Genomic DNA, 14379 nt, shown 5'->3' on the forward strand with positions numbered 1-14379 from the left:
GCTTTATATGATGAAAACATAAAAACAACATAAACACATCGACATACTCACTGGTTGTGAGACCAGTAAAAATTTGCATCTTATGAAAACATCAATACATATCAAATATGTTGGTCAATGTTCCTATTATTATGGGCGCCGAAAACACAACTCTATACAGGTGGGTTTTCAGACTTGATTTAAAGAAACTCAGTGTTTCGGCTGATTTGCAGTTTTCTGGAAGTTTGTTCCAGATGTGTGGAGTACAGGGACTATGTTACTTCTCCATGTTTGGTTCTGGGTATGTAGAGTAGGCCAGAACCAGATCTGAGTAGTTCTGGCTAAAAGTAGTCAGCATGCAAATTTACTTCTGCGCAGCCGTAAATATGGTGGATGCATCGCACTATTGCAGCGGTGTGTTTTGCTGGAGGTAATACACAATATTTTATTCAATACTGTTTCACAAGGGTATTTGATGGCAACAATATATAGACCTTAGTTATTTTTATCCTTTCATAAACTGTATGTTAAAATATGTAACGTAACAAATCTGAGTTTCTTTGGTACCATCCTTTAAATGCAAGATAAAACAGCACAAAATCTATATACCTACTAGAACAGACTACAGTAATCTAAAGGTTATACAAGAAAATTGCAATAAGGCAAATCATTAGCATGTGACTGTACTAGTATTTCAGGCAAAAAAAAAGCTTGTGTGCTTCAGGTTACTGACTTAAAGGTGAGGTGTGTAGCTGTTTTCCATAGACTTTATTTCCTGCAGCACCAACAGACTTGTTAAACAGCACAGAAATGATCTATGCCTGGTGTAGTAACTTTGTAAAATTATTATTTCAAGTCTGTTTTATTATAGCTCCGAGTCTGATGTGACGGGTTGGTTACAACTAACATAATATTGAGCAATTTATGCTGGCAATACATTTATAAGACTATACCAAGTTGATTTATTTCAGCTTTAAGCACTTTTCTCTGTATCCTATTTTATTGCTTTCTTTCCCTCTATGTATATATATATATATATATATATATATATATATATATATATATATATATATATATATATATATATATATATATATATATATATATATATATATATATATATAAGAAAACTAATTTTGCAATTTCAACAAAAGAGACACCAAACTCTGTTACACAACCACATTTACTTATTGTTGGAAATTGTATGTTATTCCAGCATTCAACTACAAACAGTTTAATGTACAGATGCAAATGTAGCTTGAACTGAACACTTGAAAGGTTAGAAATAATTTACAGGTTTTCCGCTTTTGAAAATATTTAGTAACACTCAAGCCATGAGTTCAAACATTTAATGCTTCACTTCGAAATATTCTCACCTGATGAAACAATGCTTTCCCCCTATGTGTCGCATACAAGTCTTCTAAATTTGTTCTGGTAAAAAATACATTGTAAATGTCTTTATTTTCAAAAGTCTTTTTCCAAAATTGAGTTAAATAGACCAGGTTTAAGTGTGAGCAAGTTTCCAACTGTAAAAAAGTGAACTATATGAAAATGGCCATATAAACAAACATGTTGGGTTTCATCAATAGGAATTACTGACATCCTGTGGTCAAAATAGATACATCTCTTCACAGAAAAACCTGCACCAAAAAGAAAATGCTTCTAATTTTTGAGGCCGTCTCTATAATTTTATCAACCCAATGATACATCTAAACGTTCATTCTAATCTGAAATATGTAGTCACTGAAATATTATCATCTCAAAATGCAATGAGTAATTTTTCAGTCATCTTTGAGACCTCCAAAGACAGCAGTCGGAACACTCTTCTGCTCAAGCTGCACCTCTGTAAACAAAATTAACACAGAAAATTGCATTTTAATGAATCAAAGATGTCTTCAGAAATGCTTCAATAGGCAAATGTTCACCCCCATCCCATGTTTTAATCTATTTCACACTAACCATCGGGACCTTGGTCTTCATCATCTTCATCCTCATCCTCGTCAATGTTTATCTCATCAGGATTGGCTTGTTTGGAAAGCTCCGCCAACTCGCTGCGAGACGTGTCACTCCTGTGCAAGCAGAAAAGAAAAACAGTGAAATATTAACAGTTATACATTTTAGAAAAGTGATGAATTTGAATATTAACTGTTCAAGATCTTGATTGGTCAGAATATGAACCACAAACCTGACAAACAGAATCTTCTCTTTGGGTTTGGGTTTGTCCAGCTCAGCCTCAGCAGCAAGCTGCTGAGCTTTCTGCTCCAACATTTTCATGTCATCAATTCCCATCTGGCCAGGAGCAAGGTCTGAAACTGATACCAAATAAAAAATACTTAGATCAACCTAGCAACTTTAACATTTCTCATAAATTCGTTAACATGGCAGAAATACAAAGGAGGCATTGCGATTACAGATTTCTCTGATTAACCCATTGTAGTTTACACAGAACGTCAGCCGTACCTTAAGTGGCAAATACTAGGAGGAAAAACACTGTGGTAGACAGAAAATGTTTCACATGTTCTAAATGTGCCGTCTGTCTTTCCACAAACTTCTGGTGCATGTTAAGTTTTGCAGACGGATAACAGTTAATAATTTGAAAAAATACAGCTAGAACAATATGTATGCACGCTTTCAGGAGAAAGCTGTGTTCATAAATCTCTGTCTAAATGTACAACAAAATGAAACTTTTCCAACTTGAAGCATCAAAAACCTAAAACTATTTCTTTAATATGACTTTAGCTACGCTCACACTACAGGCCAATGCTCAATACCGATTTTTTTTCAGAAATCCGATATTTCCGATAATTTGAATTTTTCTTTTCTTAAGAAAAGAAAAATTTATAGGCAGCGTTTATTTTTACAACGCTGCCTATACCTGACTCTGGTGTGAACTGTTCGCGACTCCAGACTGACCCGCATGCACTAAAGAGCAATAACAATGACGTCACGCCCAGCACAGTTTGGTACAGGAAACACGGAAGAAATAGGAGTATTGATTTTAAGTGTCCAACGGAAGCCACTTATTGTGTCAGTGGGTGCCGAGGGGAAACATGTCGATAAAAAGGGAGTGAAACTCTGTATTCTGGCTGCTAATTTAGCACAGAGGTCTGTTTGGATGCGGGGACGCAGCCTGGGATGGTGGTGCAGGGATGTAAACAATGTCGGAGGCCGAGTTCAGTCAAAATTTCAGGATGTCAAGGGCAACTTTTAATGATGTATATCAGCGCCTCTCCTCTTGATTACCAAGGCAGGACACTTATTGCAATCCATTGTATTAAACTGCAATGGGGCAGATTACCACACGCTGGGTAACCTCTTCGGCACTGCAAAGTCCTCCATGTGCAGGATTTTACTTGTTCTTATACGAGTCGTCCTCCTTGGCTGGAGGAGGGTAGGCGACCGTCATTCATCACAAGTTTCATAGGAAATGAATGGAGAGGGAGTGACGTCGCTCTCCGTGTGTCGGGCCCATTGCATCTCGCTGTCCCTTGTGCGGTGCTGTTGCAGCTGTTGTCCATTTTGCTAACTGCGATCACCACTATGTAGATGGTAAGTGATGTGAAAGTTGGCTCAAATTCCCCAAGGTTAGCTATTTTTCCCTTCAATATGTATTGTTGTGCACTTAAAACACCACATTCTGTCATTTAACTTTGTCACTTAACCTTGCACAAAATCATTCAATCCCCTGGCAGATTTGGATTTTCACCAACATTTTTCTTCAAACTGGAATTAATATTAAGGTCTGGTGTGGCCGAGCCGGATGCCTGACTTGAATCTGATAGAGAATTCATCGAAGGAGCTAAAGATTAGGGTGATAGCCAGGAGGCCTTCCACTTGGGAGGTCATCACCAAAGGTAAATAGTCAAAATAATGCTGACATGTCAGAAATAAAATAAAAAATAAAAACATAATTCATCCACTGTGTATAACTGCTCATCCGTGCCCGGAAAATATTACAATTCTTATTTTAATCTATCTCATGTTGATGTAAATTTTTAGTTTAAATATTTATAAAATAACCAATAATCTTAAATCAGGATGAACAATATTCAAAGCTGAAGTATTACAGCCTTTCAACAATGGTAAAACCATCAGAGGCTTCCCGGAGCTAGGAATGAACCAGATACAAGGATTTAATGTAAAAAAAAAACAAAAACAAAAAAAACTGAGGGCCCAACTGTGAAATCTGCTTTTTCTTACCGGTGCCTGTAGAGCTTGTCGAAGCCTTCAGCATTTGAGAGGACATAAAGTTGACCTGAGTGTTGTACGTAGCCTGGACACTGCGTTTGATTCTCAACATTTCCCTAATTGTATCCTCATTTCCATGCCGGATCTCAAATTCCTTCCAGGTCTGCCAGAAATTTGCTGTCACCTAAACGATGATCAATATATCATAATAAATCAGGAAATGTTCCAACACGTTGTTGAGGAATTTTTAAAAGGTGGCTTCTCTCACCCTTGGGTCACAGATCTGAGAGCAGTAGGAGTAGATTGCTCTGGCACGGTCAATCTCACCAAGTTTACTCTCCATGTCAGCGAATCGCATACACATGTCCCTGGCATGCTCATCAGGAAGAACCTGGGAAATTATAAACGATAATCCACAGTTATTTCAGTTTTTAAGGAACAGCATAACTGTAAGAAAATAATAATATATGTAAATTCACAATTGTTTTATCATTCAAGGCAAGCTCAAGATAGTTCTTTGTCACCTATAAATAAACAAGCTTTTTTGTTTGGTTTGTGGGTGGGAACTAATCACTTTAAAATGTCATAGTTTAGACTCGTACTCGTACAATCCTTATTATAAATATAATTACTAGCCTTGAACTTTTACATTTGAAGTGCAACCACAAACACCCATAAAAAGGTTTAGCATAATAGCTGATTTGGGTGATGAAGAGTTTTTAGATATGAAGGTAAATAGAAACGAAGCCATTTTTATTTGAGCGATTTTGCAAATACACAATTTTCTTTATCACTTGTGTGACTTTGATGTTGCATAAAGTGAAGAAAATGAGAAGAAACGCTTCAATAATATTGTTTTATGTCAATAAAAAAAAAAAAGGTACTTCACCTCAATAGCCTTCTGGTAAATAGCTCTGGTATATGTAACTCCATAAATTTCAGCTGCTCTCTTGATGTAGATATTAAACATATGGTGTCTCTCATCCGTTTCCACGGCCTGTGTTGCTCTTTCATAGACAGCCATGGCATGTCGCGCCAATCCATACTCCTCTTCCAGTTTGGCATATAACAGATAAATGGCTGAAAAAATAAAATCATTGTTTCAGAACATGTTAGAGGTCGAAAAAGAAAACAAGTTGTAATGGTAAAAAAATGTGTGTATTGCTATAAAAGCTATTTACTCTTAGCAAACTTAGCGGGGCAGCCATCCAGGGCTTGTTCAAACAAATCTCTGGCTCGCTCCAATTTTTTGCCACCATAACGATCAATGAACTTGGTGAGGTAAGTGTTCCAGATGTCATAAACATTTGGCCACTTGAAGAGAGCGATCCCTCGCTCGTATGCCTTTTAAGGGAAGGAAACAACAAAAATATTTTTACATTTATAAAACAATAACACAAAAAATAATGAAATACATATATCAATAGTGGGGTCAAATGTATTTACTTTAAAGCTTTCCTCAAAGTAGTTGTGTTCTTCAAGGAACATGGCATAATTGATGACAATTTGAGGAGTGGCGATGCGTAGATCAATAATCCGGTCATACACTGCTTTTGTAGACTGATGATTAAAAACAGAATGGGATAGAAGGGATCAACACCAGTAATAGAAAACTATAGATAGTGTTCTGAGTTTTATCATAATTCACATATTTATATGCATACCTGGAAAGTGCCAAGGCTCTCCTCAAGGTCTGCCAGCATAGACCACACCTTCAGGGACTTGTAGACTCTGTTTTGGACTGGCTCAGATGAATCAAAGTACTCTGCTTTCTTAGATGGGATCGCTGTAGCTTTCTATAACAAAATCATAAAAAAAAAAATCAAAAAATACTTGGTATTGTAGGCACAATATATTTGTAACATGTCAATGAAAAATATAATTAGTTTCCTTTGTTTTAGACCGGTGCAATGAATCATAGTTGCCTAATATTTCATTATTTGAAGATTTGTTATTGAACAAATTACTTTTAAGAAGCCTGATGACGTCTGAACAATCAAACACCTATTATTGTTTTATGTGACATCAGTGAATTATTAAGTGTACATTAAGTGTATTAAGTGTATTTGCAAACAAACACAATGAAACGTCTGTACACTGTTCAGACAAATTAAATATTACATTACAGAGTTTTTTGTTATTCTTATTTCTGTTCCATTTTTTACCGAGTGTAGTTTAAAACGTATTTTTCCAGTTCCTGAATTTGGCAAGATGTCCCTAGCATCAATATGCTTCCCACTTGTACTGCATTGCTTTTTTCATTTTTCTATTTCTCTCCATTTTGAGTCCAAGTACAATTTTACAACATATTAACATATGTAGCAGGATAAGGAGTGGGTTAACATGTTACCCTCAGTATGCGTAGTGCCTGATCATAATTTTCATAGCGAAGCTCCATCTCTCCGTATTCACACCAAACGGCAGCGAGGTCATCAACCTGTTTGTAGTTCACCTTAGTAGCCTTCTCAAAAATCGTCCTGGCCTGTGTAAGGAAAAATGAGACATATGAATGAAAAGAAAAACTAATTTTATATGAAGTTCAAAGACTGCATACAACCCCTGAGGAAAGACTTTGGTAACTTACATCATCCAACTGCTCATTTTCCTCATAGAATTTGGCAAAAGAAACCCAGAGAGAATGAGGTTTGCCAGTGGCTTTCATTGCATCCACTGTCTGTACTGCCTCAGTGTATGTGTTGATGATCTGGAGTGAACACATTTTTTTCATGTATTCATGAATACTGCATAAGACTGCATGTCTTATTTATTTTTTTGTTGTCAAAATTCCTGCAGGCTCTTAAACCTACCTGTCGTGGATTTCCTTCATAAAGTTTTACTCGCTTGTGCCACTCGTGAACATTATGGGGGTTTTGCCTCAGAAGTACGCTGTTGAGTAGAAGTGGTCGCCGGGCAATTAGCTGCTCAAAGCGTGCAAGTCGAAGCTCCAGATCTATGTCATCTGATTGGAGAGGGGAACAAATTAAGCCATTAATAAGAGGAACTCTAGAATAAAAGGTATGCTATCAATGTTAATTCATACAAACCTGGCTCCTCTTGTCCCATCTCAGCAGTGGTCTCCATCTTTGCAGCAATCATGCTCTCTTCAAACTGAGCATAGCTATCAAACACTTGTGTGAAATCCCTTACCGTTACCACAGTAAGGATGGCTTCCTCATAAACATCCCGGGCCTGAGGAAACAGACAATCATATTGAGACATCATGCATTCCCTTTCAAAAATGCAAAATAAAATTACAGAAATATAGAGCCAAAGTACAAATAAATACATAATTACTTAAAAACAGATTAATGCGTAAAAATAAAAGCTATTCAGCATAAACAGACTTTCTCAAAGTGGCCACTCCTGATGTAATAGTCAGCCAAAGAGCACCAAAGTTTCCCGAGTTGGTCAGTGAAGCGTGTGAGGCCTCCTCGTATGATGGCGCCAACATTTAAAGAGGTCACTTTATCAGGATTCTGGGAGATCAGGTCGCATAGCTCGTGCCATAGCTGATCAGAAACATAAAAATACAATGCAGTCTAAGGATTGATATGTTATGGACCACCTAATACACACACACTTGGAGGTTCTTCACACAAAATGACATTTTACCTGATAGTTAGACTTGCCCTCTTTGGACACGAAGCTTTCATCATTTACGATTGCTGCCAGTCGCACAGCTGCTTCATCCAAGCGACCTACAGAACGCAGGTAGTCTATGTACTCTTCTGCATTCTCTGGAGATAGCTACCAAGCATAAAGAGAAGATAGTATAGTTAGAATTATGCAGATAAATATGATCCTTGAATCTCTAGAGCATCTTTGTTACAACAATGTTGTTCTAATACACAAATTCCAGGAAATCTGCTTCTAAGACTTTCATTTGTTGACAGAGAAACTCTGCATGAAGGTTCAGTTAATCTTCAGACATAAAAATAATAATTTGAAGTCCTTTTACTTAGAGAGGAACTTGAAGGAATTTACAGAAAGTGTTACAAAGCAAGCAAAAATAGAGACCACAGTTAAACTAAATCTGATTATTGCATACATTTTTAAATGTAGTGTGGAAATGGATTGTGCACTATAATCTCACCTTAAGGTACCTTCGATACACTCGCAGGGCTGTCTCTGGCAGGGGCAGGTTGCGAGCAAAGCGTAGGTATAAAGGCCAGATTCGTGGGTGCTGGGTTACAGGTAGCGCCCTCAGAGCCCGGTCAAACGTTCTCCGACTTCTTGTGATCTTACACTGTTGCACGACGAACTGACAGTAGTCAATCCATATCCTGGGCATCTAATTTATGGAACAAATTCTTGATTAGTTCAAAAAGCAATCCCCAAACTCATACAATTTGTATGGTATGTGTTATGTACTGAGATGTTGCCTCACTTTGAGTCATTATTACCTTGTGCATAAACACGAGTGCCCTTTCGTGACAGTTATTGATCTCCTCATAAACTGGATCTGTTATGCATTTTCCTTTGACTTGTTTCCTCCTTTCTCTCAGATAATTGTACCACAACTTATAGCTGTAAAATGACAGCAAATGTAGGTCAAAACATAGTAGAAAAGTCAACTTAATCAAAATCAAAGTCTGCAATTATATATTTCACTAATCACAGCCTTGCAGTGTATATTACCTTCCAGGCAATTCCTTCAGAGCCCGCTCATATATCATGTTCAGGGTGGATTTGGGTCCATTCTGTTTAAATTCAATGTAGCGCATCCAACACTTGACTGAGTATGGATTCCTGATAATCTCCTCTTCGTAAGGGAGATCATCATCCTCCTAAAAAAAGCAGTAAGAACAATAAAACACCAATAACGCAGTAAACTTAAATATACGAAGGAGTGACGTTTGTTGTCAATACACGGCGGCCAAACAACTTAGTATTACGGAAACAGCGAAATTGTATTTACATTTTTATATCGATTCAATGTCTTGATAAAAACGTATTACCTCACAAAACAAGGAAAAAACAATGTGTCTCTTTTAATTTTATACATCTAGCCAGGCTAGCTGTAAGCTAACTAGCTAAAACTAATGCTAGCAATAGTGGTAGATCGTAAATAATATTATTTTTCTGTAACTTACAAATATGACGTCAGCTTTTCCACTTAAGGAAGGCATTTCTTCCGAGAGAAAAACAACAACTTCAACAGTTAAACTCTATGCTAACTTTCGAAAAGCTAAACTAGCTTGCAAACTCAAAGCGTGTAGTCCTCCGTGTAACTTCCGGTGGTGCGCGACCAACGTGCGCAAGCGCGTTTAAAAATAAACTACAAACATGAAGAAAGTCTGTAGTTTTTCTGCTGTTTGGCGTCAACCAACGAAAGGGTTACTGCTGCCACCAGCTGGTTTTGACTGCAAATGAGCACATGAGGTAAAAAAAGGAATGTGGCCAACAACTCTTCAACCATACACCAACATAATTTCCTCGATAAATATCTTTGTATGTTTTCTTTTCAGTGAACATTTAACCTACATTATTTATAATTTTTTTTCCTTTTGACAATATTGTTAATGTTTTTATCATTCTGTAGGTAAAATTAAAACAACCGAAGCCTTATCTTTTTATATGGTTATATTTATTCATTTAACCAGCTTTGTTTGATTATAAAAATCTATTTTTTTTTTTTTTTCGTCCGGGCTTTCACTAAGCAAGTCTAAAACGTGCTGGTTTTGTATTTAAAATCTGCCCACTCCTGTCAAATGCCAAATCTTTGTGATAAAAAAATGTTGCTTTCACCCTGTACAAAAAATAAAATAAATGAAAATAAAAATTGTTAGGGGAAAGGTTGTGTCAGTGTTTGTGGAATCCTCAACACTGTTTGGTGCAAAATTAACCACAACACTTCATATTATAACACAGCTGAAAACATTACGCATCTTCTGGCCTGACATTTCCTAAAAAAAGATGGGAGGGATTTAGGCATCACACCTTCTGAAAATCCTCTCCTTTTTCTTTTTCTTTTTATAAAGAGCATCCATGTATAACACATTGTCTATATGTTTATTTTTTGAGATAAAGACAGACAAACATTTAATTTAAAGACAGTTTTACTGTTTTGCAAATTAGAACAGTTCATTAGTTTTGATTAATTTAATTTTTTTATTATTGTGGTGTGAAAGCCCTACACAATAAAGCATGACAAACATTTTGCAGGAGAGTGTCAAGTCTTCAAAAGAGAATCAAACGGGAAAAGTCAGCTTTAGTCGATGAGTTATTTTTATGCAAACATTTTGACTTCAACAGTGGAGGAATTATTTTTCTAGGTAAATTAATTTTACAAACTATTATGGAAGAGTAATTATCATGTAATATATAGTGTGGTTATTGATCATTTGAGTTGACCTTTTTGACTGAATATGTATTGATTGTGTTACAATAAATGAATATAAGTTAAACATATTTCTACTTTGCTTACTTTGTTTTGTATTTTATGAAAAAAATTGGTTTCCGGTGATGGACAGGCAACCTATCCAGGGTGTACCCAGCCTCTCACCCACTGCTGACACTTTAAGTATCTCAAAGAGCTACAAAGAAAAGTTAAAAAACAATTAAAAGATACAAATAAAATAGTTACATTTAAAAGATTAATATCAATCATACAATCTGGAAAAGCTTAACTTTGTCAGTTCCTTCGACCTCCCTGTGACAAAGTTTAGTCCGGGAAGGAGCCATACAGTCAGACCTATAGTGAGATTATTCACTAAACTGCTGGACTGACCTCCAACATCTCCTCACAACAGCCGCTTCACCCAAAATATTGCAAACCAAGGAAGCCCCATACAATTACGCTTTGTATAGAGCCTGTAAAGGAACATTGAAGGAGGAAAAAATCCCTTTTGCGACTCCAGCCTCTGGCACCGTTGTTCCACTCATCTAACACATGCAAATTGCTTTGCACCTGGTATGAAGATCAACTTTGCATAAACTAATTAGTAGATCTTTATTTGGCATTGATTGTGTGCACAATCAAAAAGTTTGACTTCAGTTGAGGTAATGGATCAACATCGGTGGGATCTTGAGATCCTTTACTGAAATTAAACTACATAATAAAAATGATAAACGTGAAGTATATTTATGTTATAGTTCTTAAAGACATAAAAACATCACTTAGACAAAACCAAACCCTTTGATTGTTGATGCCATGTAAATTATTATTGTACCCATGGTTGATTGATTTTATATACATGTTTATATACAAACTGATAGTTTGTGTCACGTTTCCATTCTGGTAATATTTTGGGGGCCAGTAGCTAAGAAGTTTGGGAACTTCTCGTGTAGACATTTGGTTTACATATGTAGACAGTATGTATTTTATTTTTATGTAAAGAAAATAAAGATTCAATGTAGGCTAATGATGGCAGGTGTGAACTCAGGAATAGTGAATGCTAAAATCAAGAGGTACTTCAACAATATATTAGTTTAAGGATTTATATATTCGTGAAATAATGAATAATTATTACAAGTTTTAGAACATATTTTCTCTAACTTGTTACAATAAATGTGGAAATGGCTTTAAACTGATTAAAGAAAGTACACTTTTTTTTAAATGGATGTTGTGAAAACAGAAATTGTCCAAGCACTGATAATGGTGAAAATGACACTGTCAGGTTTATTAAATAATCTAGCAACATGAAAGCACATTTTTCCATCAGAAGTCAGAATGTTGCTTCGACCCACAGAGCCAGTACAGTTTTTAATGCTCTCAAGGACATCAGGGAAGGAAAAACAAAAACATTTAATCAGAAGACGGTGGGACTATACTTTCGGTAAGTAATCTGCCACAAATAGATTCTAGCAGTAAGGAAAATTTTCCATCACAGTGAATAAAACTTTGAGAGCCACTATATTCAAACGCATATATCTAAATCTTGTAAAATATATGTATAAAGTAGTTATTGATATGGTTCTTATTCCTTTTAACAAAGCCAAACAAACAAACAAACAAACAAACAAACAAACAAACAAATCTCCATGCACTTGTATACCCATTCCCGAAGAGTCACAGAACAGACAACATTATTCATGTATAAATATAGTCATCACAGTGATTTATCAATACAGACAGATCCTAGCATTTAAATAACTTATGTGGCTCAGGGGTAGAGCAGGAGCAGCATCCACAAACATTGAATGGTTACCACAAAATGTTACTTTTCCATTTAAAGTAAGTCAGAAAAGTCAATAGTTAATCAAAACTGTCATTCAAGAATGGGCATAACATAGAAAATGCCTTTGTTGTACTCTCAGATAAAAAGAATACAATGAATTACAATCAACAGCCAAAAAATACTATGGCAAATGTAATAAACCATTAAGACAGACAAATAAAGCCACCTATAAATAGAAACTGTTCTAAAGTATACCAGATATGTATTGTCCCAAGTACTGTTAATCCCTTTGAAAATCCTTTAGGCAGTTGTTTTCATTATTATATTTCTCAAGCTTTGGCCAGTGAAGGCTCATAATCAAAGTCACATAGTTTTGCAAGGACATCAGCTGTCCACAACAGCAGCAACATTGTTTGAATCAAATGCAGCATGAGGATAAAGATCTTTGATATCTGAGTGGTACTTATAATAGATCTTCTCTCACCCTGGTTGGCAAATGGTCTTCTAGCCCTTTTAAGGAAATGTGCAACACCACTTGAACTTTATGGAAAGGGCCTTACATTCAGTTTTATTAGAGGAATATGAGCTGTGCCAGTGTTCTGCAACCGTATACCAGCGCCACTTGGGAGCTTCCCCAAATTAATTTCTGTTCTTGGCCACAGGCTTGTTTATTTGGAAAGACAAGAAGCCAGAGCTTCGCACTACAAAGTTTTTAGTTCTCTAAAATTAGTAATATCGTCGTTAGTCGGATTTGAAATGTGTTTGTGTCAATTATTCATTTGAGCACACATATGTCATAGTGTTTATTCTGGGCCATACTTGAAACAAAAGACAATTGCTTATATGAGTAACATGTTGTTGAATATGTCAAAATAAAAAAATAGCAAAATTAATACAATCCTTTCTGGTTATCTAAAATTATAATGTTGGGTTATTCAATCAACACTTGTGTTTCTTTACAAAAAAATTGGCAAGTTTTATTTCAAACGTTTGAAATGTGGGCAAGCTTCAAGACATTTGATACTTGTGACATTCACTGAGATTTTATTAAGGCAAGAAATGTATGGGTTCAGAAAGAAAGGTCATATGACAGGGTCCTTAAAAGAGCAATTGGGCATTGTAATGGTTTCTTATTCTATCTATTGTTGCATATTCAGAACATAATGTGTTATATGTACAATATTTACTCATCTTTACTTAATATTTCATTTACTTTTCATTCTAATTCTTTAGATACATTTGTTTTTTAACATATGTTCTGAATTATTTTTGAGTTATCAAAAAAGTTATTCAGTTTACGTGTTTCAAAAAGTCCTTAGTTTAGAACCCAGTAAAAGTAAAATAAAAAAAAGCGGACTCATCTTGAAATGTCACACGATGGGTCTTAAGATGTCAAGGATGCTTAAATGTCACACGATGGGTCTTAAGATGTCAAAGATGCTTGACCAAATCGAGAGGCAGACCGCTGCTGACCAGGCTCTTTCAGCTTGTATAAAAGCAGCAGCCCCAGAGTCCACTGAGAACTGATAGGCATCCCTCACAGGTTAGTCCTTTGTTGTTCACATTAACTTATAACTGCTTTGCTTTGTGTTATTCATTTCATTTGTGATCAATTATATTTCTCTTCCTGTTTCTATTATAATGTCAAGAGATTGTTTGCATTGCTGACTTGAGTTATTTGAAATGAAACAACTCAGTTATTAATCTAGGACAAGGATCTGCTACTCTAGTGCTCAAGTGCCATTGTCCTGCATCTTTTGGATGTCTGCCTGCTCCAACACACCTGAATCAAATTCTTGGTTAATAAGGTGGCCTTTATAGAAATTGCTGACATGCCGAGGAGGAAATCAGGTCTTTTGATTCCAGTGTGGTGAAGTAGGGATGTATCCAAAATTTGAAGGACAGAACTCAAGGACTGGATTGCAAAGCTGTTGTATAGGATGAATTCAAGTGAAAGAGTTTAAGGTTACAATATTTTAAGGAAACATTTAAAAAAAATGGTTGTTAGTTGGTTTATTGGTAACTTAATTTAACACAATGAAATATTTTTGATGCAGTTGGTTAAAAAGAAAACTATTAATGCTTTAGGTTG

The 14379-nt window shown here is 35.8% G+C and overlaps 1 protein-coding gene across 1 annotated transcript; it reads right to left on the reverse strand.

Annotated features, from left to right (window-relative positions):
- Positions 1-1144: 1144 nt before the first annotated feature.
- Positions 1145-9417, reverse strand: xab2 (XPA binding protein 2). The gene is made up of 19 exons (XM_021324575.2): positions 9261-9417; positions 8806-8954; positions 8571-8694; positions 8261-8458; positions 7780-7914; positions 7512-7676; positions 7212-7356; positions 6975-7126; positions 6752-6871; positions 6518-6649; positions 5832-5963; positions 5614-5727; positions 5349-5511; positions 5057-5247; positions 4436-4558; positions 4180-4351; positions 2165-2291; positions 1939-2048; positions 1145-1822 (listed from the first exon to the last, which is right to left on the reverse strand). The coding sequence occupies exons 1-19, from the start codon at positions 9294-9296 to the stop codon at positions 1761-1763; spliced, it is 2550 nt and encodes an 849-aa protein (XP_021180250.2). The 5' UTR covers positions 9297-9417; the 3' UTR covers positions 1145-1760.
- Positions 9418-14379: the final 4962 nt, after the last annotated feature.

This window comes from Fundulus heteroclitus, chromosome 16, assembly GCF_011125445.2.
Source record: "Fundulus heteroclitus isolate FHET01 chromosome 16, MU-UCD_Fhet_4.1, whole genome shotgun sequence".
In the NCBI taxonomy this organism is placed as follows: Eukaryota; Metazoa; Chordata; class Actinopteri; order Cyprinodontiformes; family Fundulidae; genus Fundulus; species Fundulus heteroclitus.

Coding starts and splice junctions, on each gene's coding strand:
- xab2 (XM_021324575.2), bottom strand. CDS start 9,296: ATGCCTTCCTTAAGTGGAAAAGCTGACGTCATATTT. Junction 7,357..7,511: donor GGAGTGGCCACTTTGAGAAA/GTCTGTTTATGC, acceptor CTGTTTCCTCAG/GCCCGGGATGTTTATGAGGA. Junction 4,559..5,056: donor TTTACCAGAAGGCTATTGAG/GTGAAGTACCTT, acceptor ATAATTTCCCAG/GTTCTTCCTGATGAGCATGC.